The 26,749-nt window shown below is 40.8% G+C and overlaps 1 protein-coding gene across 2 annotated transcripts in view; it reads right to left on the bottom strand.

Annotated features, from left to right (window-relative positions):
* Positions 1-26,749, bottom strand: part of KIAA0825 (KIAA0825 ortholog) — a 523,961-nt gene that overhangs the window by 491,405 nt on the left and 5,807 nt on the right. For both annotated transcript variants that reach the window (XM_060235688.1, XM_060235689.1), the window contains exon 2: positions 18,495-18,663. In XM_060235688.1, the coding sequence (XP_060091671.1) occupies positions 18,495-18,663 (169 nt within the window). The remainder of the gene's footprint in view (positions 1-18,494; positions 18,664-26,749) is intronic.

Genomic DNA, 26,749 nt, shown 5'->3' with positions numbered 1-26,749 from the left:
TTCATAGCTGCTTGCCATTCAGTTTGCTCTTGTTCAGACAAATGCTGTATCCCTTCGTAACTAGAAGGCTCAGACAGTACAGCACATGCCTGTCCTGGCACAAACCAGTCAGGTTGTTTTCGTTCACGTGTTGATCTGCGGACGACCGGCTCCACAGTCTCCCCTGTAGTAGGCTGCTGTGGTGCAATCTGTTGCTGCAAATCAGCTCCTGGAGACTTCAGGGTTAACATAGTCTCCTGTCGTTCCTTCTTTATTGCTCCGTTGCCAGGCAACGAACTTCCCCTCCCGGCCATGGGGGCTTGTTGCTCCAGACTGTCAGCAGCTGGCAAAAACAAAGACGTCGAGCTCGAGATGCGTCCCCAGCCCACGGATTGTTCAAGAAAGCTAGCAGAGCAGCTCGAGGTGATTTTCCTCTCTCCAGCCAGACTGAAGCAATAAGCCTTATGGTTGCTCTGATAACATAAAAACAACATCTTTTGGGCCTTATCTCTCCCCTTTCTCCTCAGCTGGCTCGGGATGTGTACATAGGCCGGTATTCCAAATATCTTGATATGATTAAGGGATGGTTTCCTGTCATACCAAATATGTGCTGGAATCTTTCCTGTAGCTGAGGACCAAGTCAGGTTAAGGACATGAGAGGCACACATCATACTCTCCCCCCAATAGTGCATTGGTAAATCACTATCCTTTAACATGCATATTGCCATGTTAGTTAGAGTTTGGTTCCGTCTCTCACAAAAAGCATTGTGCTGAGGACGGTAGGGAGCTGTAAACCGCTGCTCAATCCCGTATCTCCTGTATAATACTTCCATCCTTGAGTTTACAAACTCAGTTCCACTGTCTGATAACAGGCATTTCGGCACCTTTCCTGTTTTTCGTTTCATAAAGCAGAGCCAGTTGGAAATAGCCTGGTATGTGTCCGCTTTCGACCTGAGGAGGAAGCAGAAGCCATACCTGCTGTGATCTTCCACGCACAAACAGAATTTTGCTCCACCAAGGCTCTTAGGAAACGGGCCAATCAGATCCAGGAACACTAAGTCCAGTATCTCCTTGGTTTGGAAGTTCCCAGGAGTTTTGGTTGCGGCAGACTTAGACTTTACAGCCTTACATATCTCGCATTCCACATAGCACTTACACGGCTTTGGCGTTATTCCTGCCGACATTAAGGTTTTCTTCACTGCCTGGAAGTTTGCGTGTCCCAGCCTCCTGTGTCATAAATGAATGCACTCATCATGGGGTGCTTGATTTGTACTTACAGCTTGTACACTTTTTTCCATCTCGAGGAGATACAAGTCTCCCTGTCGTTTCACTTTAACAGCCACACCTTTTGCACATATGCTGCAATCGGAAACTGAAAAAGAAATTTTGAAACCTTGGTCAGTCAAAGCTGAAACAGAGAGCAAGTTGTAGTTAAGGCTTGGCACATTCAACATAGGCAATTTCTTTCCTAGACTTGCCACGTTCACTGTTCCCTTCCCGGCTACATCAGCACATACGCCGTCTGCCAGTGTTACACACTGGCCTTGCACAGGAGTGAATTATACCTTCCGATATAATTTTTTTATGAATTTATTTTCCCTTTTTTTCTTCATTTGCCACACCAAATATTTCCCAGATTTGTTGGCACCCTCAAAGGATTTCTGCTGCAGTCTTTTTAGGTTCCATTCCACCTCCTTATTCAATAGATACCTCAATTGACTCTGTAATATTATAATCTCCCGCAAAATTTTCTTCTTCCCCGGTCTCTTTTTCAATTCTTTTTCTTTTTTACTTATTTTTGTAAGTCCAGCATTTTTTTATCTTTATCCCTTTTATCTTTATTGTTCAATGTAATTAGTATTCCTCTCATTATAGCTTTGTACGCGTCCCACACGGTTTGAAATTGAACGTCCTGGTTTTCATTTATTTGAAAGAAAGCTTTGGTTTCTTTTTCAAGAGATGTCAATATTTCTACTTTTTGCAATAAATCTTCATTTATCCACCATCTTCTCACCTTTTCCCTGTCTTTTGCCAACCACATTGATGGATTATGGTCTGCACCTACTTTCGGAAGAATCTCTATTCTGTTTGTAATAAGACCAGATCTTTAGTAGACCATAACATGTCAATTCTTGAGAAGGAGTTATGCCTTGCTTTAAAGTGTAGTCACATATATTAGGATTGAACTTCCTCCAGACATCTTCCAGACTTTCTTGTTTTGTTAGTTCAAAGAATGACTTTGGCAATGTGCCATCTTTGTTTTTTTTCCCGGATCTATCCAAAGAGTTCTTGATAGTTCCATTAAATCTTCCATTAATATTATCTGATCATATGTCACTTGATCTAGTTGTTGCATAATGTCTGAAAAAAATATCCTTTGCCCCATTTGGGGCATACAGTCCCAGTAACAAATTGGGGCGTATAGTCCCAGTCTCATTCATCAACACCTCCACTGCAACATATCTACCTTCATCGTCCTTAAAAATCAGCTTTGGCTCCAATTCTTTTTTAATATAAAAAATCACTCCCTTTTTTTTTCTTTAGCCAATGAAAAAAATCCTCACCCAAAGATTTATTCCATAAAAATTTATAATCCATTTGTTTAATGTGTTTCTTGTAAACAAACTATATTACATTTTTGTTTTTTAATCCAATGAAATGTTGCTTTTCTTTTTTACAGTGCGTTTAGTCCATTTACATTCCAAGAAATAATTTTGTAATCCATGGTAGTTCTTCAATTATTCTATATCTCCAAATTCTTTATTGTCCGCAAAAAACCTTTCCATGCCTTGAGTATCTATTATTGTAATTTTAAGTCTTTTATACTCAAAGCTAAGACCTTCGGGTAGAATCCATCTATATCTTATTCCCTTCTCCCTTAGTTTGTATGTTAATTTTTTGAACAGTCTTCTGTCATTTATAACCTTTCTTGGCAACTCCTTCATTATTCTTACTCTGCTTTCATCCACTACCATTGCCTTTTCAAATTGTTGACTTAAAGTTCTTCCCACCATGTCTCTTGTAGTAAATTTTACTACCACATCCCTTGGTAGCTTGCATTTTCTAGCAAATTCTGAGTTGTCCCTGTAAACATAATCATACAAATGTCTCGTCGCATCAGGGTCATCTCCCATAAATTCAGCAAGGATTGTTGAAATATACTTCTTTAAGTCATCTTTTTGTTTTTCAGGCACACCTCTTAGATGAATCAAGTTTTCCATTAACTTGCAATCTTGTAGCATTGCTTTCTTCTGCATCTTCTTAATAGTGGCATCTTGGTCTTTAACTTCTACCTTCTGTGTCTTCTGTGCTGTTGCTTGTGACTCTTTCCTGAGATCCTCAATCTCTTTCTTAATCTCTTTCTTGACTTCCTCAGCACTAGAATTTATTTCTTTAGTTAGTTGCTTCTTACTTTCAGTTATTAGTTCTTTCATCACCTTTACCAGTCTTGCCTCCATAGCCTCCAATGGTTCTTGAACTTTAGTCATTTTTCCTTCTCCCAAAGAGCTTGCCCTCAAACGTGTAAGCCTTGGTCCCAGCTTTTGGTCAGACATCACTGTCCTCCCATTGCACAAAATGGGCTCTAAAGTTGATTTCACCAATCCACAATCCAATAGCAGAAATCAATAGATCAGGGCTTGCCCTTTCCAACAAGCCCAAAATCGCCGTCTTCTGAGCTTCCTAGCTCAAGATATTAATTTTTAAAGTTGGTATATTTTCCAAAATGGCGGCCACGGCTTTTCCAAGCCCTTTTAAAAAAAAGTTTTCCTTTCTCCAATAGTCCTTAAATTTTGATTTCAATTATGTAGTTCAAAATATTTTACCTTTTTGGGATGATCCCTGCTCGTTTTGTTAATTTTTGAAGTCCCGTTCTGTTTTAAAAATTCAAAGCATTTGACCCTTCTTTAATGGCCGCTGATGTTTCTCTATGATCTCTGGCTCTAGAGATGACCAGGAGGCTTAACGATTTCCCTTCTTTCACTGCTTACTTCCTAACTTTCTGGCCGTGAAGTCTCGTTCTTGATGGTTGATAAGAACATAAGAACATAAGAGAAGCCATGTTAGATCAGGCCAATGGCCCATCCAGTCCAACATTCTGTGTCACACAGCGGCCAAATATGTATATACACACACACACACACACACACACACACTGTGGCTAATAGCCACTGATGGACCTCTGCTCCATATTTTTATCTAACCTCCTCTTGAAGGTGGCTATGCTTGTGGCCGCCACCACCTCCTGTGGCAGTGAATTCCACACGTTAATCACCCTTTGGGTGAAGAAGTACTTCCTTTTATCCGTTTTAACCTTTCTGCTCAGCAATTTCATGGAATGCCCATGAGTTCTTGTATTGTGAGAAAGGGAGAAAAGTATTTCTTTTTCTACTTTCTCCATCCCATGCATTATCTTGTAAACCTCTATCATGTCACCCCGCAATCGACGTTTCTCCAAGCTAAAGAGCCCTAAGCGTTTCAACCTTTCTTCATAGGGAAAGTGTTCCAGCCCTTTAATCATTCTAGTTGCCCTTTTCTGGAGTTTCTCCAATGCTATAATATCCTTTTTGAGGTGCGGCGACCAGAACTGCACACAGTACTCCAAATGAGACCGCACCATCGATTTATACAGGGGCATTATGATACTGGCTAAATCTCACGATAGTTGTAAAACGTCAATTCCTGTGTCGTCTTGAAAATCAGCAACTCTGTTATGTCAGGGGATTCAAAACCACAGGTATTTTAAACAACAGCTGTTTTTCTGCACTTTTCTGTTTGTCTTAAACTCAAAAAGTTCCAAATTTACCCCCTTCCTCTTCTTTTTAACTTTATACTCTTACAATTAGTTCCAGATCTTAATCCTTTTATTTTAAAGCCTTATTTTAGTCCCGGACGGATAAAGATCTTTTACCTTAAAGAAAGTCTATTTTCCTTTGCACCGTTCTCTTGACCTTCATAATCCATTGTAATCCGTAGAAAGTTGGAATCTTAATGAATTTATGTCAATTTAATGACCCCGGAGACCCTTTGTAGACGATGGAATGCAATTCTTCATCAGGGACTCTTCAAAGCCGAAAAGGAACCCAGCTGGGATTCCTCGTCAGCCAAAGTAAACCCCCTCAAAATTCTTCAAGCTTGTCTTAGACATTTCCCTCACTGGAAAATGTAGGCAGCAGGCATTGGAATCGCCTTTTATGTTTTGGGACAATCCCACCAACAGTGGAAAAATGAACCTGGAAGCCCACACCCTTTCCAGCACCGGGGGTCAGCCTTCGCCTTTGCCTTAAAGAGATTAAGAGGAGTCATATACCATCTTGCAAATAACTTATAATTTTTAAGACGAAAATAAAGGGATTTGGATTTGAATAAAGGTGATGTCCAGAGCTGGCTCCATTGGTCTTCATTAATTGAGATTGCACAATCTTTCTGCCAATTATTTAGATGAGTGGAGGGGGACTTCCATGTATTTTGATTTAAGAGAATATAAATCATAGAGATAACTCCTTTTATGGTGCAGTTACCTGTCTTAATTAATTTCTCGACCGGATTTAATGGCCTGTTATGCATTACAATGGGTATTATATGCTGTAATGCATGGTGAACTTGTAGATACTGGAACCATGGAATGGTAATTTTAAATTTACTTTCTAATTGGGTGTGTGAACACAATTTACCATTCAACGTAATATCAGTTCACTTAAAAATATTATTCTCCCTCCAGACTCTAAATTGAGTTTTGTCTCTTCCCGGGGGGAACCAAGATTGCCCAAGGAAGGCCATAACTGGAGAAGAAGCCGGAGTAATAGTGTTCCTCCATTGATCCCAGAGTTGGATGGTAAATTTTAAGAATGGGTTTGAGATTTTAAGCTCCTTTCTGTCTGCTCTCGAGGACCAAATAAATTCGTGTAGGAGTACACTGGGCAAGTCTGCCTTTTCAATTTGGACCCATGCAGGTAGGGCGTATGGTGAAGCATAATAAACGATGACTCTCAGTTGTGCTGCTATAAAATATTTGTCCACTAACGGGGCAGCCAGGCCTCCCATATTACATGGTCTGGTTAGTACGGAAAGGGCTATTCTAGGTTTGCGATGGTTCCATAGGAAAGATGACCACAGTGACTGCCAACGAGCAAGCTCTTTTTTGGGGACATTAATTGGTAGATTTTGAAATAGAAATAGCAGGCGTGGTAGCAGGAAGGATTTGAGAAGGTCAATTTTTTCTAGTAGAGAAAAGTTAAGTTTGGACCAAGCCGATATAGAAGAAGTCATGGAGCTAGCTAAGGGACCGTAGTTGGCTTGGAATAAGTCCTCGAGTCTTAATGGAATCTGTATTCTAAGATGCCTCCATGATTTAGAAACCCACTTAAACGGTTGGGATGATTTTATAAGTAGCTGTAAGCTTTCTGGAATCTTAATAGGGTAAATTTCCGACTTAGTAAGGTTTATGGTGAAGCCAGAGTGTTTGCCGAATTCTTCTAGGTTTGCTTTAAGATGGGTCAACGAAGAGAGAGGATTGGTTAGATAGAACACCATGTCGTCTGCGAATAGACTTATTTTAAATTCAGATTCACCCACTTGAATGCCTGATATTCCAGGTGAAGTTCTAGTAGCATGTGCGAAAGGCTCTACTGAGAGAGCAAACAATAATGGGGAAAGGGGGCAGCCCTGCCTGGTACCTCTATGTAAATAGAGTTCCTCTGACCTAAAAGAGTTCGTAAGAATTTGGGTTGATGGGGCACTATATATCGCCGAAATGGCTGTACGGAAGTTTGGGCCAAAATTCATGAATTGGAGTAGGGTCTTTAGGTAGACAACCTCCACTTTGTCAAAGGCCTTCTCTGCGTCTAGTGATAGAATCAGAGAGGGGGCCGGAGACTTTTTTGCCAAATGGATCAGATTTAAAGATTTACGGATGTTATCCGTGATGGAACGGCCAGGCATGAAGCCTGCTTGGTCAGGATGGATATAACTAGTAATGATTTTATTTAGCCTATCCGCCAGCATAGTAGAAAAAATTTTAAAGTCGTGGTTCAACACTGATATAGGGCGATATGAGGCAGGATTACACTTGTCTTTGCCTAATTTGGGAATTAATATTGTTCGTGACTCCCGCCAGCTAGGGGGTAGTTGACCATCCTTAAGGACCGTATTACAAGTCTCTAGAAGGGGGGTTAATAAGGAGGTTTTGTATAGTTTATAAAACTCCGAAGGGAATCCATCTCTACCAGTAGCTTTGTTATTCTTGCTTTTGGAGAGAGCCGCAGTTAGCTCCGTCAAATCGAATGGTCTATCAAGAAAGTCTACATGTTCTATAGAGAGGGTTGCATCGAAATTAATTGATTTAAGATAGTTCTCAATGTTCTGACCATTGGGTTTCCCAGATTCATAGAGCGTCTTGTAATAGTCAAGAAAGACTCTTGATATTTCCTTAGAGGATGAATGTAGGGTTCCCCTAGAATCTCTTATGGCATGGATGGATTTAGAGGGATTTTGTTGGGCAATACAGAATTTCAAGTATCGAGTTGATTTCGAAGTTTTTGTTAGATACCTATGTTTGAGGTAGAGGGAAGACTTCTGTATGGAGGAAGATTCGAGTAGTTCCAGTTGCTTCCTAGTTTGGTCTAATTTTCTTAGGGTTTTGTTTCCCCCAAATTTTTGATGTCTATTTTGGAGTTCTGCAATGCGGGCAGTTAGATCTGTTATGGTTTTCCTACGAGCCTTATTACAAGCGGATGCGATAGAAATAAGGTTTCCTCGCATGACTGCTTTGAAGGCGTCCCAGATGATCGTTTGAGGGGCCCCGCAATTGGTGTTGAACTCAAAGTACGTCTGAATTTGTTGTTCTATCTTCAGACGTATGTCCTCCCTGGACAGTAGAAGCCTATTTAGAGACCAGTTAGGACCCTTTCCATCCGTGTCTTGAGCTGACCAATCACACTGCAATAGCGAATGGTCGGAGATGTTTCTAATGTCAAATTCAGCGTTTGATATGCTATTGATTAGTGATTGGGAGACAAGTATATAGTCTATCCTTGAATAGGAGTTATGCACAGGAGAGAAGAAAGAGTAATCTCTGGTTTTGGGGTGTAAATTTCGCCACGTGTCTATTAGGTTGAAGTTATTGAGAATCGTACCCAAATTAGAAGGTGGAGAGGTCTGATTCCATATAGCTTTATGTTGGTTTGATTTGTCTAAAAGAGGGTCAATCACCTGATTAAGGTCACCGCCAATTAATACATTGCCTTCCTGAAATGTATGCAGCTCGGAGAACGTTTTATTAAGGAAGTCATTCTGGCCAGAATTAGGGGCATAAATTGAGGCTATTGTAGTAGGCTTCCCGTCCAGTGTGCCCTTGATAAAAATGAATCTGCCCTGGGGGTCAAGTTTTGTTTGAGAGCAAACGAAAGGAGTGTTTTTGGAAATTAAGATAGCTACCCCTCTTGCCTTGGAAGTACCAGGAGCCTGGAATGATTGGACAAACCACCGTGATTTGAGGACGTTGATGTGCTTCTCCTTGATGTGGGTTTCCTGCAAGCATACAATATTGAGTTTTTTCTTTTCCAAGTAATTGGCTATACGTTTGCGTTTTATGGGGTTATGGAATCCTCTACAATTCCATGTAGCTATTTTGATGTGATCGGCCATGTACTTCTATTACTATTCACAGGGAACAACTGCCCTGAACTTAAATAACCATTAATAAATAACTACAACTTTTAAGTTAACCTGTCTCCTCTCTCAATTCTGGGGGGGTGTATTGTATACCACAAATGAAAAGGTCTCTAGAAAAGTTCCCTCCCCCTTTACTGAATTCCAACACTCAGACCCCTAAACGTAGGGTCAACCAACAGATGAATTAACTACTAGGGTCTCTGCCCAGCTTTTTTAGCAAATTAATAATATTAACAAACTCAACTACCCCACTAATGGGGAAAGGTTCCACCACCCCTAGTACAAGGAGCACAAGGGAGAAATACACAAAGTACCCCCTCAAGGTGAAACTACTTAGCTTAACTAAGGGAGCAATAAATATTATTGATGTAAAACAAACAGGTTGGGATGAAACACCGTCACCGCCCCCCTGTGGTCACATATTAGAACATCAGTCCAGGCTTCTTCAGTTAACAAGTATGATCAAGAACAGCAAACATTATGACGTAACTACCATTTAGTTCTATCAGGGAAATACATACACTCAAAACTCCTCTACCCTTTCATAGATGCAGAACAGATAAATGCATAGCTTTAAATGTAAGGGCATGTAACTAGTAACATAGAGCTATTAACACCACACAGCGAAATAAAGTACAATCAGTTTCCCCCTCACTCCCTCTGTCTTAAAGTGAGTCACTTAGCATTATAACTAATTCACAATCTTCTCCAACTTTCCCATGCCATGCATATCTCATTCATACTGTTACATAAAAAGGAAGGATAGAAGACTAGAAAGCACACACATCCACACCATCCCGCCACTCCACAGTCACCCTTCCACCCGTACTCACTTTCAAACTTCCCGCCCACATCTACCTCAATACCTCACTCACTCCTCACGCCCTCCCTTCGTCTCTCATACCCGTTGCTTATGAACTAATAACGAACTTCAAGTAATAAACTTCAAGACAGTCATGGTTATAGGTATAGTAACAATAGCAGACCGCTGTGGGCACTAAACAATCTCTCAATGGCGCCCTTGAGCCGTCTTCTCCAGTGGGAACGTTAGCAGTTTTGGCGCCAAAGACGAACGAACTCTGCAAACTGCTTTAGACGAAAACAAACAGGGACAAAACCGTTCAAGATCCAGATGGCATATTTTCTTCAGCAGCGTTTCCCTTTTCCAGGACGTTTTCTTCGGCCGGAGATAGCTTGATTGCTAAGGAGTTCAGTAGGACCTTCCCGGTTTCGATGTTGTAAGCCTTTAATAGGGCGCCATTTTTGAAAACTAAAATGTCTGACGATGGGCTCCACCGGAATCTAATATTTGCTTCATGGAGTTTTGAAACGAAGGGCTTGAGATTCCTTCGTTTTGTCAGGGCTTCGGGAGGTAGGTCCAGGAGAGCCAAGATTGATTTTCCTTTATAGGAAAGTGTCCCGTGAAGCCTCACCTCCCTTAATATCATGTCCCTTGTTTTTGGGAAGACGAAGCTTACTAGGATATCTCTTGGCCTGCCGCGCTTTGCTGCCGCCATTGCACCGAGTCTTTGTGCCTTTGCAATCGCGATTGGAGATCCCTCCTCCATTTTTAGAGATTTGGTCAGCCATTTAGTCATGAAAAAAGATAGGTCTAAGTCTCTTTCCTCCCCCTCTTCTATCCCTCTAAATTTGAGGTTCGCAGCTCGGAAACGATTTTCAAGTAGAGCAATCCTGTTCTCGAGCTGTAGCTCATGCTTTTTCATTGCATTGACGTCCTCCTTTAGCCCCAACGCTCCCTCTGCTGCTTGCTCCGCTAGTTTGGCGGTGACTGATAATTCTTCAGAGAGCTCTTGCACCCGGGATCGTATGGGTTTCAAAAAGTTTTCCAAAGCCTCTGTGAAAAACCGATGTATATCGGATTTCAAGACATCTATGTCCCTTTTACATAAAGGGGCTTCTTGATCTTCAAGTTCCTGCCCCGGTCCCGGGGAAGGAGGGTTGCTGGCGGCCATATTAGATACCGATCTGGTTAGAGGGGGACTCACTGTTTCTGCAGTTTCTGGCCTGAAGAAGTCGGCAACAGATTTTCTTCCTTTAGAGGTCGATTTCTTTTTGCTTTTAGTTTGCAGTCCCATCAGAAGGGTTTTAGCGACGAAGTCTGGTGAGTTTAAACGTCTGATTTACAGGGGGTGGTTCAGGAGCTACTTCAGAACACGTCCGCCATGTTCCAGCGACGCTCCGCCCCCCCAAGTTTCTTCTTTTATAATGATGTGGAAAAAAATCCATCCATCTTGTTTTTTCCATAATACATATAAGCATGCCAGCCAAAAACATTTCCATGACCTTCTAAAACCAATAGTTTCTTATTTAATAACGTAATCCATTCCTTAATCCACTCCGAGCATACTGCATCATGGTCCAATTTTAAATTCGGCAGTTGGAAACCTCCCCTTTCTTTTACATTGGTTAAAATTTTCATTTTAATTCTTGGTTTTTTTCCCAGCCCATACAAATTCTGAAATCTTCCTTTGCCATTTACTGAATTGTTTACTATCCTTCACAATTGGAATTGTTTGAAATAGGAACATAATTCTTGGTAGAACATTCATTTTAATTGCAGCAATTCTGCCCAGCATAGACAAGTTTAATTTATTCCATTTTATCAGATCTTCATCAATCTTACGCCAAAGCTTCTCATAGTTATTTTTATACAAGTCTATATTTTTCATAATAATTTCCACATCTAAATATTTTACTTTTGCATCAACTTCACATTCTGTTACATTTTGTAATTCTTCCTGTTGGCTCTTTGTCATGTTTTTACACAAAAATTTTGATTTTTCTTTATTTATATAGAAACCTGCCAATTCTCCATATTCTTGTATCTTACGAAGCAGCAATGGTGTTACATATATGGGATTTTCATTAATAAACATTACATCATCAGCAAATGCTCTGTATTTAAGAAAAACCTTTTAATTTCAGTCCCTCTATTTTCTTATCTTCTTTCATAAGCAAAATCTCTAAAATCATTATAAATATCAATGGAGATAGAGGGCAACCTTGTCTTGTTCCTTTACTAATTACCATTTTTCCGACAAATCTGCATTTATACAAAGTCTTGCTTGTTGTTCAGTATATATCGCCTTGACCATTCTTATAAAATCTTCTCCTAATCCCAATTTCTCCATCACTGCAACATAAAGTCCCAATTCACATTATTAAAAGCCTTCTCTGCATCTGCAAAGAATAATGGCAATTTTTTTTCAGGGTGTTTCTCATAATATTCAACAATATCTATGACAGTTCTAATATTATCTCTAATTTGTCTCCTGGGAAGAAACGCTGCTTGCTCCTCTTTAATGAAATTGTTCAAATGCTGTTTGAATCGTTCTACTAGTATCCTAGCATATATTTTATAGTCATTATTACGTAATGAAATTGGTCTATATTTTTTTACATTTGTGGTGTCTCTATCTTCTTTCAGTATCAACGAAATTACTGCTTCCTTCTAAGTATTTGGTATTTTCCCATCAATCCTTATAATATTCATCAACTTTTGAAGTTTTGGTATTAACGTCTCTGCAAGGACTTTGTAAAATGTTGCTGTAAAACAGTCTGGACCCAGTGCCTTTTTCAATTTCATTGAATTTATTGCTGCTTCAATTTCAATTTTTTTAATTGGTTCATTTAAGACCTTTTCCATATTTTCTGTTAAGGACTTTACTTGAATTTTCTGTAGATATGCATCTATTTTTCTTTTCTCCACCTTTTGACCTTGAAATAACTTAGCATAGTATTTATAAAATTCCCTTTTAATTCCTGCTTGGTCAACAATTTCTTTACCTCCCAATACAATTTTATTGATAAATTTATTTTCCCTTTTTTTTTTCATTTGCCAAGCCAGGTATTTTCCAGGCTTATTTGCTCCTTCAAAGGATTTCTGTTGCAGTCTCTTAAGATTCCATTCTACCTCTTTATTTAACAAATTTCTCAATTGGTTCTGCAATATTGTAATCTCCCTTATTATTTTCTTTTTTCCCGGTCTCTTTATGAGTTCCTTTTCTTTTTTAACAATCTCTTTTTGAATGTCCAGCATTTGTTTCTCTTTAGCTCTTTTATCTTTGTTGTTCATTGTAATTAAAATACCTCTCATTGCTGCTTTATACGCATCCCACACAGTTTGAAATTTAATGTCCTCTTTTTCATTTATCTGAGAGAAAGCTTTAGTTTCTTTTTCTAGAGACGCCACTATCTCTGTTCTCTGTAGCAAATCTTCATTTATCCTCCATCTCCTAGTCTTTTTCACATTTTTTGCCGACCACATTAATGGAGTGTGGTCAGCCCCAAACTTTAGGAAGAATCTCTATTTTTTTCGTCATAAGTCCAAGATCTTTTGTAGCCCATTGCATATCAATTCTTGAGAAAGAGTTATGCCTAGCTGGAAAAAAAAGTATAGTCACGCACCTTAGGATTAAATGTCCTCCATATATCTTAAACTTTCTTGTTTCACTAAATCAAAAAATGACTTTGGTAGTTTCCCTTTATTATTTCTTTTCCCAGATCTGTCCAAAGTATTTTTAACTGTTCCATTGAAGTCTCCCATTACCATTATTTGTTCATATGTCACTTGGCCTAATTGTTGCACAATATCTTTAAAAAAGGAGTCTTTTGCCCTATTTGGGGCATACATTCCCAATAACATCTTTTTGTCATTCAACATCACTTCCGCTAAATATTTTCCATCATTATCCTTAAAAATGAGTTTTGGATCTAATTCTTGTTTAATATAAAAAATCACTTCCCTCTTTTTCTTCTTAGCCAATGAATAAAATTTCATACCCAGTTGTTTGTTCCATAAAAATTTATAATCCAATTGTTTGATATGTACTTCTTGTAGACAAATTACATTTTTGTTTCTTGATCCAATGAAATGTAGCCTTTCTTTTTTGCGGTGAATTTAATCCATTTACATTCCAAGATATTAATTTGTAATCCATAACGATTCTTCTTTTGCTCTGTATCCCCAAATCCCCTATTTTCCTCAAAAACCCTCCTCAGTTCTTGTACATTTGTAATTGTAATTCTCTTTCCTCCATGTTCAAAACTTTCTGGCAATATCCATCTGTATCTCACTTCATTCTCCCGCAGTTTGTCAGTTAATTTTTTATACAATCTTCTGTCATTTATGACCTTTCTTGGCAACCCTTTCAAGATTCTTACTCTGCTTTCATCAACTTTCAGTGTTTTTTCAAATTGTTTACTTAAGATCATTCCCACCATATCGCTTGATATGAATCTTATCACCACGTCTCTTGGTAACTTATTTTTCTTGGCATACATTGAATTGACCCCATATATATAGTCATAAAGATAGTTAGATTCGTCAGGGTCCACCTCCAAAAACTCTGCAATGATTCTTATTATATATGTTCTCAGATCAGATCCTTCGTTTTCAGGTACTTTTCTCAGATGTATCTGGTTTTCGATTAACTTACAGTCTTGCAAAACTGCTTTCTCCTGCAATTTATTAATAATGGAATCTTTATCTTTCACTTTATTTTCAACCACATGTACTTTCTTTAATGTTGCTTGTGAGTCATTTCTGAGATCCTCAATTTTTTTTAATTTCTGTCTTCACCACTTCTGCACTTGATTCAATATCTTTTTTTAATTCCTTAATTAATTGCTTCTTATTTTCAGTTATTAAGTCTTTCATCACTTTGACCAGTCTTGCTTCCATAGCATCCAGTAGCTCTTGTATTTTAGCCATTTTCCCTTCCTCAAGTGAGCTGGCCCTTGCATGTGCCAATTTCGGTCCCGGCTTGTGTACAGACATTACTGTCTTCCCACTATAAAAATAGGCTCTAAAGTTGGTCTCTCCAAATTAAAATTAAACCACAGGGTCTTATAAATTAAGACATGCCATTTTCAGTGAGCCCAAAATTGCCGTTCTCAGAGCTTCCTAGCTCAAGATATTAGTTTTTAAATTGCTTAAAATGGTGTCCGTGATTTTTCTAGTCCTTTTGAAAAATTTTGCCTTTTTCTCCAAAAATCCACCAAAATTAGTTCCAATTCTGTAATCCAATATGTTAAGTCCCTTTTAAATAAATTTTTAAATTTTTTGACCTTCCTTTAATGGCCGCCAAAATTTTTCTATGGTTTTAAAATCCTAGAGAAGGCTAGGAGTTTTAAAAATTCCCTTCTTCCAATGGCTCCTTCCTTCTTTTCTTGCCACGAAATCACGTTTTTCGATGGTTGAGAGATCTCGCAATACTTTTATGACGCCACTTCGTGTGACGTCTTCCAGTTCAGCAACTCAGTGACGATGGGTTTTTTTACTGAAACCACAAGTATTCCAAACAAAAATTATTTTTCATCTTTTAACAAAAATTATTTTTCATCTTTTAACTTTGCTTCTTACATTACAAAAGTCCTGATATTACCCCCTTCCCTTCTTCACGACTTTAGAATATTGTAATTGAGTCCAAATCTTAGTCCTTATCTCACATAGAGTTGATTTTAGTCCCGGAATGATAGATAAAAATCTTCTTACCTTGCAACCAAATATATCCTTCTTAACACCGTTCTTTTCAGAAATAGATATTAAGATGTTAGAATAGTCCAAAGAAAGCTCGAATCTTGATGAATTTAAGTCAATTTAATGACCACGGAGACCCTCTGTAGATGCAGGAATGTGATTTTTCACCAGGGACTCTTCAAAGCCTAAAAGGAAGTCCACTGGGACTCCTCGTCAGCCAAAATAAATCCTCTCAGGATTTTCCTAAGTAAAATATTATTTATTTATTTTGCAAATTTATAGTCCACCCTTTCCTATAATGGGTTCAAGGTGGATTACAACACAATAGGGCAGTTAAATCCAACAATAAGTTAAATCAGTTAAAACCATTAAATAAAAGTTAAATCAGTTAAAACCATTAAATAAAAATTAAATAAGGCAGCCTGGATGGGATGAATATAGTCCAACACTCTGTGTCACAGTGGCCAAAAGAATTATATATACACACACACACACACACATATATATATATACACACAGTGGCTAATAGCCACTGATGGACCTCTGCTCCATATTTTTATCTAACCCCCTCTTGAATCTGGCTATGCTTGTAGCCGCCACCACTCCTGTGGCAGTGAATTCCACATGTTAATTACCCTTTGGGTGAAGAAGTACTTCCTTTATCCGTTTTAATGACTGCTCAGCAATTTCATTGAATGCCCACAAGTTCTTGTATTGTGAGAAAGGGAGAAAAGTACTTCTTTCTCTACTTTTTCCATCCCATACATTATCTTGTAAACCTCTATCATGTCACCCTGCAGTCGATGTTTCTCCAAGCTAAAGTGCCCCAAGCGTTTTAACCTTTCTTCATAGGGAAAGTGTTTCAAACCTTTAATCATTCTAGTTGCCCTTTTCTGCACTTTTTCCAATGCTATAATATCCTTATTGAGGTGCGGTGACCAGAACCGCACACAGTATTCCAAATGAGACCGCACCATCGATTTATACAGGGGCATTATGATACTGGCTGATTTGTTTTCAATTCCCTTCCTAATAATACCCAGCATGGCGTTGGCCTTTTTTATAGCAATCGCACACTGTCTTGACATTTTCAGTGAGTTATCTACCACGACCCCAAGATCTCTCTCTTGGTCAGTCTCTGCCAGTTCACACCCCATCAACTTGTATTTGTAGCTGGGATTCTTGGCCCCAATGTGCATTACTTTGCACTTGGCCACATTGAAACTCATCTGCCACGTTGACGCCCACTCACCCAGCCTCAACAGATCCCTTTGGAGTTCCTCACAATCCTCTCTGGTTCTCACCACCCTGAACAATTTAGTGTCATCTGCAAACTTGGCCACTTCACTGCTCACTCCCAACTACAAATCATTTATGAACAAGTTAAAGAGCATGGGACCCAGTACCGAGCCCTGCGGCACTCCACTGCTTACCGTCATCCACTGCAAAGACTGCCCATTTATACTCACTCTCTGCTTCCTATTAATTAGCCAGTTTTTGATCCACAAGAGGACCTGTCCTTTAACTCTATGACTCTCGAGCTTACTAAGGAGCCTTTGATGAGGAACTTTATCAAAAGCTTTCTGGAAGTCAAGGTAAACAACATCTATTGGGTCTCCTTTGTCCATGTTTGTTCGCCCCCTCAAAGAAATGTAACAGGTTAGTGAGGCAAGATCTTCCCTTACAGAACCCATGCTGAGTCTTCCTCAATAATTCGTGTTCATCAATGTGCCTACTCATTCTGTCCTTGATAATGGTTTCTACCAACTTTCCCGGTATTGAAGTCAGACTGACTGGCCTGTAATTTCCCAGATCTTCTCTGGAACCCTTTTTAAAGATGGGGTGACATTTGCTACCTTCCAGTCCTCAGGAACGGAGGCAGATTTCAATGAAAGATTACATATTTTTGTCAGAAGATCCACAAGTTCAACTTTGAGTTCTTTCAGAACTCTTGGATGTATGCCACCCGGACCTGGTGACTTATTAGTTTTTAATTTGTCTATCAGTTGTAGGACCTTCTCTCTTGTCACCTCAATCTGACTCAGGTCTTTCAACACCCCTTCCAAAATTAGTGGTTCTGGAGCGGGCAAACACTTCTCGTCTTTCACAGTGAAGACAGAGGCAAAAAATGTATTCAGCTTCTCAGCCATTTCCCTATCCTCCTTCAGTAATCCTTTGACCCCTTGGACATCCAAGGGCCCCACTGCCTCCCTGGCTGGTTTCCTGCTTCTAATATATTTGAAGAAATTTTTATTGTTGGTCTTTATGTTTTTTGCAATATGCTCCTCAAAGTCCCTTTTTGCCTGCCTGATCACAGTCTTGCATTTGATTTGCTACATCCTGTGTTCCCTTTTATTAATCTCATTTGGACTAGCTTTCCACCGCTTAAAGGAGTCCTTCTTACTCTTTACAGCTTCCATTACTTTGTTTGCAGGCCTTTTCTAATACCTGTTTGTGCCTTTCCTAACTTGTGGTATATATTTTATCTGAACTTCTAGGATTGTAGTTTTAAATAGCCTCCAAGCTTCCCCAAGGGTTTTGTCTGTATTTACCTTTCCTTTCAATTTCCTCTTCACATGCCTCATCTCAGAGAATTTACCACTTTTAAAGTTAAACGTGGTTGTGCTGGTCTTTTGGGAAACTCTATTTATACAAACAGTGAAATCAATAACGTTATGGTCACTGCTCCCAAGTGGCGCGATCACTTTTACATTTCTCACCAAGTCTTGGGCATTACTTAGGACCAAATCCAGGATCGCCCCACTACTGGTAGTTTCTGTGACCATCTGCTCTATAGTACAGTCACTGAGAGCATCAAGAAACTCAATCTCTTTCTCTCGACCAGAACACATATTGACCCACTCAATCTCCATGGGGAGCTGATTCCACCAGGTCGGGGCCAGGGCCTTTTTGGTTCTGGCCAAGGCAAGCTGGACATCCTTTGGGCCAGGGATAGTCAGGAGATGTTGGTTGGCCAATCGTAGTAGCCTCCAGGGCTCATATGGGGAGAGACGGTCCCACAGGTATGTCGGTCCCAGGCCACATAAGGCTTTAAAACGTTAATACTAAAACCTTGAAGCAGATCCAGTACTCAATTGATAGCCAGTGTAGACTGTTCAGAATCAGCCGACTGCCTGCCCATACAGGCAGTTCAGTCAGCAATCGTGCTGCTGTATTTTGCACCAGCTGGAGTTTCCGGATCAATCCCATATTATCATTATTAGAACATATTAGTCTGCTGTCAGCATTTCCATCAACACGCAAACTACCCAGAAAATGACAAAAATTTCCAATGCATTTGAAAAGAATTTTCAGTCATATCATAAAAAAGCATTATTTTTACCAGAGCTTGAAGAAACTTGACCAGTTCTCCATGTGGTGTGGAACAAGGTTTAACTGAGCTGAAACTGCAGTTATTTAACCATTGAAGATAGTCAGTTGTGTCCTGTAGCAGTTCATCAGAACAAGTTCCATTTATTTCTGATTGTAGCTCCTTAAGACACTGTTCCATGCTAAAGCAAAAGCAAAACAACCATTTTCACTATTTAATAACAAAACATTGGTTAGAATTCTACAGCAAGATAATCAATATGATGCTATGTAACTGTATTTATTTCATTAAATTTCTATACTGTTCTCCCCACAAGCAGGCTCAGAGCAGTGTATAACAAATTCATACAGAATACATTAAAACAATTTAAAACACAACACCATAAAACCTAACAACTACCTGACACCATAGCGCAAAATTTTTATGACCCCCCCCCAAATTTACATTAACTTGGGGGAAAGACGGATGGAAAAACCATTAATTATGTTGATTTTAAAACCATTATTAAAAACCATTGCTAAAAACCATTGCTGTACTCAACTATATGCTGTCATGTCCTTAACAAGTCCTTCATGTGAGCAAGTTTGGCACAGTAATGCCCAATGGCATTCTCATCTACAGAACTTCCCAGGGCATGCTCAAAGGGCACCATTATAGGTCTGCATACAAATCCTAAGACAGATGCAGACAGGAGGCAGCTCAAAACATGGGCCCTGTACACTGTAAAGAAGACAGCATTTGCACTGGTATAAGGGTAATCAGATCTTCTCACTCTCAACAGGTAAGTATGACACTCCCAGGCCATTATCTATGTGATTCTTCCTTATCAGAAACTCCTCTACTCCATTTGTCTCTTATTATTATTATCTGTTTATTTATATTCTGCCCGTTCCCCATAGGGGCTCAGGGTGAAGTACAACATGAATAGTAAAATCACAATAAAATCAACATAACAATAAAACAGCATTACAGTAAAACCAATTTCAATATACCATCCAACAGAATAGTTGAGCAGGACCAGATGGCATAACAATACAATTCAGCAAAACAGCACAATAGGATAGTACAGCAGGGAGGCCAACCGATCTAATAAATAGATGCCCGCCGCCTCACCCAAAAACCTGGCAGAACAGCTCCATTTTACAGGTCCTGCTAGAGGCAAGACGGGAATCTCTTGGGCCGGGGACAGTAAGAAGATCTTGGGAGGCCAAATGAAGCTACTTCCGGGGAATATACAGGAAGAGACGATCCCACAGGTATGTTGGTCCCAGGCCGCGTAAGGCTTTAAAAGTCAGGACTAACACCTTGAAGCGAATCCAGCACTCTATAGGCAGCCAATGCAGGCTGCGGAGCACTGGCCGCATGCTCGCCTGTACAGGTGATGCAGTCTGTCAAGCAGATGGATTCAATAATGAGTCGAAGTTGCTACAAAGACTACGTTTATTGATAGACTGTTACTTTGGCTCAAGCCTTGGCTTGAGAAGAATGAAACCAATACATTGATACATAAGTTTCAAGGTACACTTCAAAGGGATTCCTACGGGGTGGGGAAGCAGGGGAGCATTCACACATAAGTATCAAAACTACATACATTCCCAGGGCGTTATCAGGCATTGGCCTTGTATCACCCAGATGGCGCTTCCTCCCGCAAGAGGATTCATGGGAAGGTGCCGATTGCTTTGCTCTCAGTAATTAACAGTCATAAAACAAAGAGGGTCCAGGAAAGGATAATAAACTAGCAGCATTTGGTTCAGTGTGATCTTACCCAGGCCTGCTTGTGGCAGGCCAGGAACCCATCAGTTATTGATCAGAATCAGTCGAGCTTGACACAGTCAGCAGGGAAGCAGCCACATTTTGCACTCGCTGTAGTTTCTGGATCAGCTTCAAGGGCAAGCCAGCGTAGAGCAAGTTACAATAATCTAGTCTGGAAGTGACCATTGCATGGGTCACTGTAGCCAGGTCTTGGGGGGAAAGATATGGTGCTAGCTGCCTGATCTGTCGTAGATGGAAAAAGGCAGACCCGGCAGCTGCCGTGACCTGGGCCTAGGTTGGGAGCTGGGTGCACAAACCTCCCCCCCTCAATTCAGGCACAGGACCTCCATCTTAGTTGGATTTAACTTCAGTCGGCTCTGCTGCAACCATCCCGCTATGGCCTCTAATGCCTTGGACAGATGTTCAGGGTACAAGACGGACTGCCATCCATTAACAGATACTTGAGACAACCCAGTCCAAAACCTCCGGCAATCTGGGCAAGGGAGCGATGTTGAATAATATGGGCGAGGGAATAGCTCCCTGTGGCACTCCACAAATAAGTGGGTGTCGCAGGGAGGTCTGCTCGCCCAACATCACCCTTTGTCCCCATCCTTGGAGGAAGGAGGAAAACCATTGCAAGGCTTCCCCCACCAATATTCCTGCGACGGCGAGGCGGTGGGTCAATAGATCATAGTTGACCGTGTCAAACACTGCTGATGGGTCAAGAAGAATCAGCAGCGCTTCCCTGCCTTGATCCAGATGTCTTCTTAGTTAGTCTGTGAGGGCGACTAGTACAGTCTCTGTTCCATGGCCTGGGCGGAAACCGGATTGGAATGGGTCCAGGGCAGATGTTTCATCCAGCAAAACCTGTAGCTGCTCTGCCACCACTTTCTTGACTACCTTTCCCAGGAATGTTAGATTCAGAACTGGGCGGTAGTTAGCTAGAACCATAGGGTCCAGCGATGGTTTCTTCAAAAGCGGCTGAATTACTGCCTCCTTTAATTTCTCTGGGAATGTCCCGCTTGTCAGGGACAGGTTAATAATATCACCCAGAGAAGCCCTGATATCATCCTGACAGGCCTTCACAAGCCAGGATGGACCGGGGTCCAGGGGGCAGGTAGTAGGCTTCACTGGAGCCAGGATCCTATCTACATCCTCCAATGTGAGTCGACTGAAGTGGTCCAATATTGAACCATGTGATGGCCAAGGGGCTTCCAGTTTGTGTACTGTATCAACTGTGCCTGGGAGGTCCTGGTGGAGAGTGTGGGACCACACTTTTCCTCAGTCCCTCTCTCAAGCTCTTCCTGGACATAAGCCTATTATGTATAAGGAAACAATCTCTTCCCTTGAGAATAGATGTCTGTCTTTCATAACTATTTGACTGAAACTATTATCCCAGTAACCAAAAACATAAAATTCTAATGTCAACCATCAAGCTAGATGACTTCTTTTGTGTTTACACATCAGAACTCATCAAATAGTTTTGTTCCCCAATTGGGAAACCCCTCACACCTTTTTGTGTATGGAGCACACCCCTACATCCATCTTCCTTCTCATCTCAACCTATGGGTATAACAGTAGACACCAAGTCAATGCTCTATGTTTCACTCTAGGGCACCTACATAGCATCTCACTCCTGAATACACTTATTCAGGTTCCCTGAGGTCATGTTGCTCTGGTCGAATCATGATCTATCCTTGAGGACATCTCCACATCTAGAACAGTAACTATCACCCATACTCCTGAATACTCTTGATTCCTTTCCAGCCTGCTCTTCCAAACCCACTTGTGTGTAACTTTGATTGTTTATTGATGAATTGTGCAATTCTATTTAATATCATATTAATAAATTGTTATATTTTAAGATATCTGCTTGGTACCTTTGAGGAGTCTCCCCTCTTGAAATGGACCCTGGTATACAGTTGGTGTAAACGTCCACTGTAACTGTCGCTAAGTCTAAGGTCTCCTTTAAGAGTTAATATTCCCTTCAAAATATTAGGAGACCACCCAATTCTGGTAATAATGCTTGGTAGACCATCTCTGTCTTGCAGGTCCTGCAGAATTGTAACAAGTCCTGCAAAGCCCTAATGTTCATAGGCAGAGAGTTCCACCAAGTCAGAGCCAGGGTTGAGAAGGCCCTAGCTCTGGTTGAGGACAGCCAGACACTCTTTGGGCCAGGAACTTCCAGTAGATGTTGATCTCTTGAGTGTACTGCTCTCTGAGGGGCAGATCAGGAAAGGCAGTCCCATAGTTACGTTGGTTCCTGACCATTTAGGAGGGCCTTATAAGTCAAAACCAGAACCTTGAACCTGTTTAGTTTATCACTTTATAACAGTTTAATGTATCACTTTAATTTAATTTAATTTAAATTGCTTTAATTTAATTTATCACTTTATTAACATAAATTAATATTAACATGTCTTAATATAGTTTCAGAGAGTAACTGTGTTAAGTCAGTAGTAGAAGAGTTAGATTTGAGTCCAATAGCATTTTAGAGATGAACAGGAGTTTCAGGGTGTAAGATTTTGAGAGTCAAAGTTCCTTTCAGACTACTGTGCATGAAGAAGGGAGTTTTGACTCTTGAAAGCTAACACTCTGAAACTCTTATTGGTCTCTAAGGTGCTACTGGACTCAAATCTAAATGTCTTAGTATAGTGTGACTCAATTATCTTTAGCCTATAGCCCATTACCTATGGATATAATTTCATGGACACAATAAAAAATATTTCCTATGGAAATAAAGTTGAAATAAAATGACAGACTGGAACAATTAAATTATTATGTACTGAGGCTCTGTGAGAGAAGAAATGCCTCTATGTTCCACTTCCCATATGCCATTATCCGTGTTTTAAGACAGATGCTCTGTTCAGCCATGGCAGCTTGGCCTGGTATATCCTGAAAAGTTATCTTTCAGTATACAGGGGATCTTGGGGTGGCATTCCGTAAGGTTCAAGGGGCTGCCATCTGGAAGATTTTTTGTCCTGGCCCTGTGAATGAGCAGAAACATTTATTGTTTGTCTATGTATATCAAGCTGAACCAATGAGGAAAAACTTTAAAAAGTTACATGCACTGAACTCAGACAAGAAAATCTATATATGTAAACTGTCACTAATATCAGCACCCTTTCTTATCAGAGAAAGGTAGACAACATCAGTGCGCTGTTCGGGTATGTTGCTTTAAGACAACTTGTTACTGGGGAAGAATGTATATATAAGCCAAGATGTAGGAAGTTGGGATAGCATGTAGGGATGTGCAAAAAAAAAATAATTCGGAATTACATGGATTCAGAAGTATACGGGGAAAATCGGAGTCTTAAAAAGTCCTTTTACCAACTAAAATAAAAACAAGAACCCCAAGACTGTCTTACCTTGTCTTCTCTACTCCAGGGAAGTTTGGTAAGGCTGAGTGAGAGAGCAGCAGGCAGCAGCTGAAACCAAGGGCCAGCCAGCAGCAGCACAATCTCTCACGCCAACCAACACACAGCAACACAGCAGCAATGGAGGAGTCCAGCCAGGAAGACTCCTTAAAAAGGTTCTCTGGCCCTACAGAGAGCAGTTTCAAAAAATAGCACTGCTCTCTGATTGGCCAGACAACAGTGCTTACTTCGATACCCAAGTAAGCAAAAGATCAAAAGAACAACAATGTTGCAGATGGCTGAGCCATCAGCTACACAACTATTTAGTTATTTACTTATTTAGATTTGCATAGTACCTTAGGTAGTGGAGTGCAGTATTATTATTAGTAGTAATATTTTTGGTAGTGTAAGGAAAAGCCTCCTACTTTTCATACACATGGACATCGTGATCACCAGTATGGTTGCCAGGGTGCCTGGAGTTTTGACTCGCACACATCTGCTCTAAGAAGTGGACTTTGCCCACGGTTTCTAAGGCTTATGTGGATACTATAAGCCTCAGCTTTGCAGCAGCATTCTACATCTCTGGATGGGTGTTAGCCAGAACTACAGACGAGCTTCCAGCTGTTCCTTGCGTGCCCAGTCTTGGCCACTGCAGTGGAAGAAGCCACGCCACCATGAACTGTACAGGCAAACAGTTTCCAGCCTTTTTCCATGAACCAAAGGCTAACACCACCAGAATCCATCTTGTTTTCCTGACTCAAGTTCATCCCAACAGAAGGCTCACATACACACACCAAATGTCACCTTTGGCCTACAAGCAACCTACCCACCCCAGAGTGGTTAACAGTCCAACTGCCACTTTCTTTGTTTAACGGAACTCAAAGACTGGTGCCCAGAAGAAGACAGAGGAAGACCATCTTCAGCCAGAGCCAAGTTCCTTTGTGCAAACCGGGTGCTACCTAGGCAATAATTTGATTCTCTATTGTCACCCTTTTAGATAAGTCCATTTAATCTTAAGTGTTCCACACCCAGTAGTCACTTCTATTCTTCTTTCCAACTGTCACTTTGGAGCCTCCCCCTGGTCCATTTCAACCTGAAAGTTTAACCAGGTATCCAGGAAAGTCCATTGGTCAAGAGCAAGCACCCAATTAGGTGTCACCAATGCACTTTCTATTGGCTACTGCAGAAGTCCAGCCCTTATGGTCACTACAGAGCCTCCCCTTTCTCCTCCCTCATACCTCCCAGCCCCTGAGGGTCTAAGGTAGTCTATTTAACCTCTGACCCAACTCCACTCATGTGTGCATCTAGCAGTACCCCAGTTCCGCTATCTAGATCCATCCCCAATTCTGGTCACAGTTTTGGGTCCATTTCCTTCGTCCTCTTATGTCGCCATTGGAGCCTTCCTTGAAGACTACGATAGGTAAATATCACCCTGTTTGTCTACCCATGTGTTGTCTCTATATCTCTATATATTTCCTAGGACTGTATGTATGATTGTATGAGTATTCTATCTTGTATGTATGCTTATATTTTCTAGAATTGTAATTGTTTTACTTAATTAGAGTCCCCATTATTTTAAGCACTACTCTCTGGTTGGTTAATCTTGTATACATTGGGAAAAGATCCCAAGTGAGCCAGGTGCCCACCTAATTCCCCAACCTCGTTTTGAGGGCATTTCGGCTTACAGTAGTATTGTGTTTTTTGCAATGTTCTTTTTAGGCCTATATTCAACCTTGTAACGTGACAGCCTTATCTCGGGATTTAAATCTTCTCATTGTTTCTGTTTTGCTTACCATTACTTATTGTCATTCAATTTTATATTGTACTTGCTTATGAAAGTTTCAATCAAATCTCTTTTAAAATGTAAAAAAAAAAAATCACTACAATCAACAACTCCTTCAAAAATAAACCATATCACCACTTCAGCTTTCTCACATACTGTGATCCACTGCAAAAGTGGGTTGGTTTTTTAGGAGGTGACCCACCACATTCTCCTTTGTGCCTGGAAGACGGTCACCAAGTTGTGAATTTGGATTCTAGGGATGGCCAACTTTCCTCCTCTGGCCTAGGAGGCAGTCACCCACTCACCTCATCATCACTAAGACTGCTGTTGTAGATGGGAAAATCTTGGGTGCAGTCAAAGAAGCCTGCTTCTACAGATAGATGTTTGACGAGGTAGAGGTTTGCATAGGTGGATGGAGGTCCATGAGGAAAGTGTTGTGCTATGAGCAGATTTTGGTTCCTAAGGTGGAGGTGGGTGTTGTGCAATGAGGTAAATCTTAGTTCCTGAGGTGAATGTTGGACTATGAGGTAGACCTATGTCCATTGTGGGGAGGCTAGAAGTACTAATTCTTGGGAGGGGGGGCGGATATGGTGAAGAGATGTGTGTGGATTGGGGGGAAGGCTGGAAGTGACAATTCTTGGGAGGGGGGACAGAAATCATGAGGAGGCAGACGTGAACAGAGGGAAGTCTGGATGCACAGATTCATTTTTATTTTATATGCTATTCTTATGTGGACAGAAATCGTGAAGATTTGATTGGAGGGGGGAATCCCACTCCCCCCTTCTCCTTGCTGAGAAAAGGTGGGCCTCTTCTTCCCCCTTCTGGATGCCACTCTTTGCTCTGGAGGGAACCAACTTGGCTGCACATTTTGCAAGTGCCTGCGAAGGATGGTGGATGATAAGTGGTAGGGGTTAAAAAATAAGTGGTGGGGGTTCAAGCCCCTCCTCATCTGGAGGTTGCACACCAAGCACTCTGCCACACAAGGGTCACTGGGAGGGTGTGGCTGGAAACTGGGACAGGCCAGAGGCTTAGCCCTTGTGGTGTGGTGCTGGACTGGGGTGGAGACTCAAGGAAGGAGCAGTCCCAAAGAGCTAGAATATGGAAGTGCTGCATGTTTCCTCACCACCCCCTAATTTGCCACTCACAGATTCCTCCTCCACAGTTTTAGCAATTGCTCTAGTTTTGGCACTGCTAGTAGCTCTTCTGCCCCAAGTTCATCACCAAGAATTCATTGGGGGGGGGGGGGACATCCCAGTACAACTGGGCACCGGTGGGCTGGCAGGACAGGCTTGTTCCACAGGGACAGGGGCCTGTGAGATGGGAGGCTGATTTTTTCCCCCTGTGATGAACGCCCCTGTGTGCCTTGTCCCCTACTC

The sequence above is a fragment of the Heteronotia binoei genome, chromosome 4, assembly GCF_032191835.1.
Source record: "Heteronotia binoei isolate CCM8104 ecotype False Entrance Well chromosome 4, APGP_CSIRO_Hbin_v1, whole genome shotgun sequence".
NCBI classification, from domain to species: domain Eukaryota; kingdom Metazoa; phylum Chordata; class Lepidosauria; order Squamata; family Gekkonidae; genus Heteronotia; species Heteronotia binoei.
This window is presented reverse-complemented; position numbering and strand designations above follow the sequence as displayed.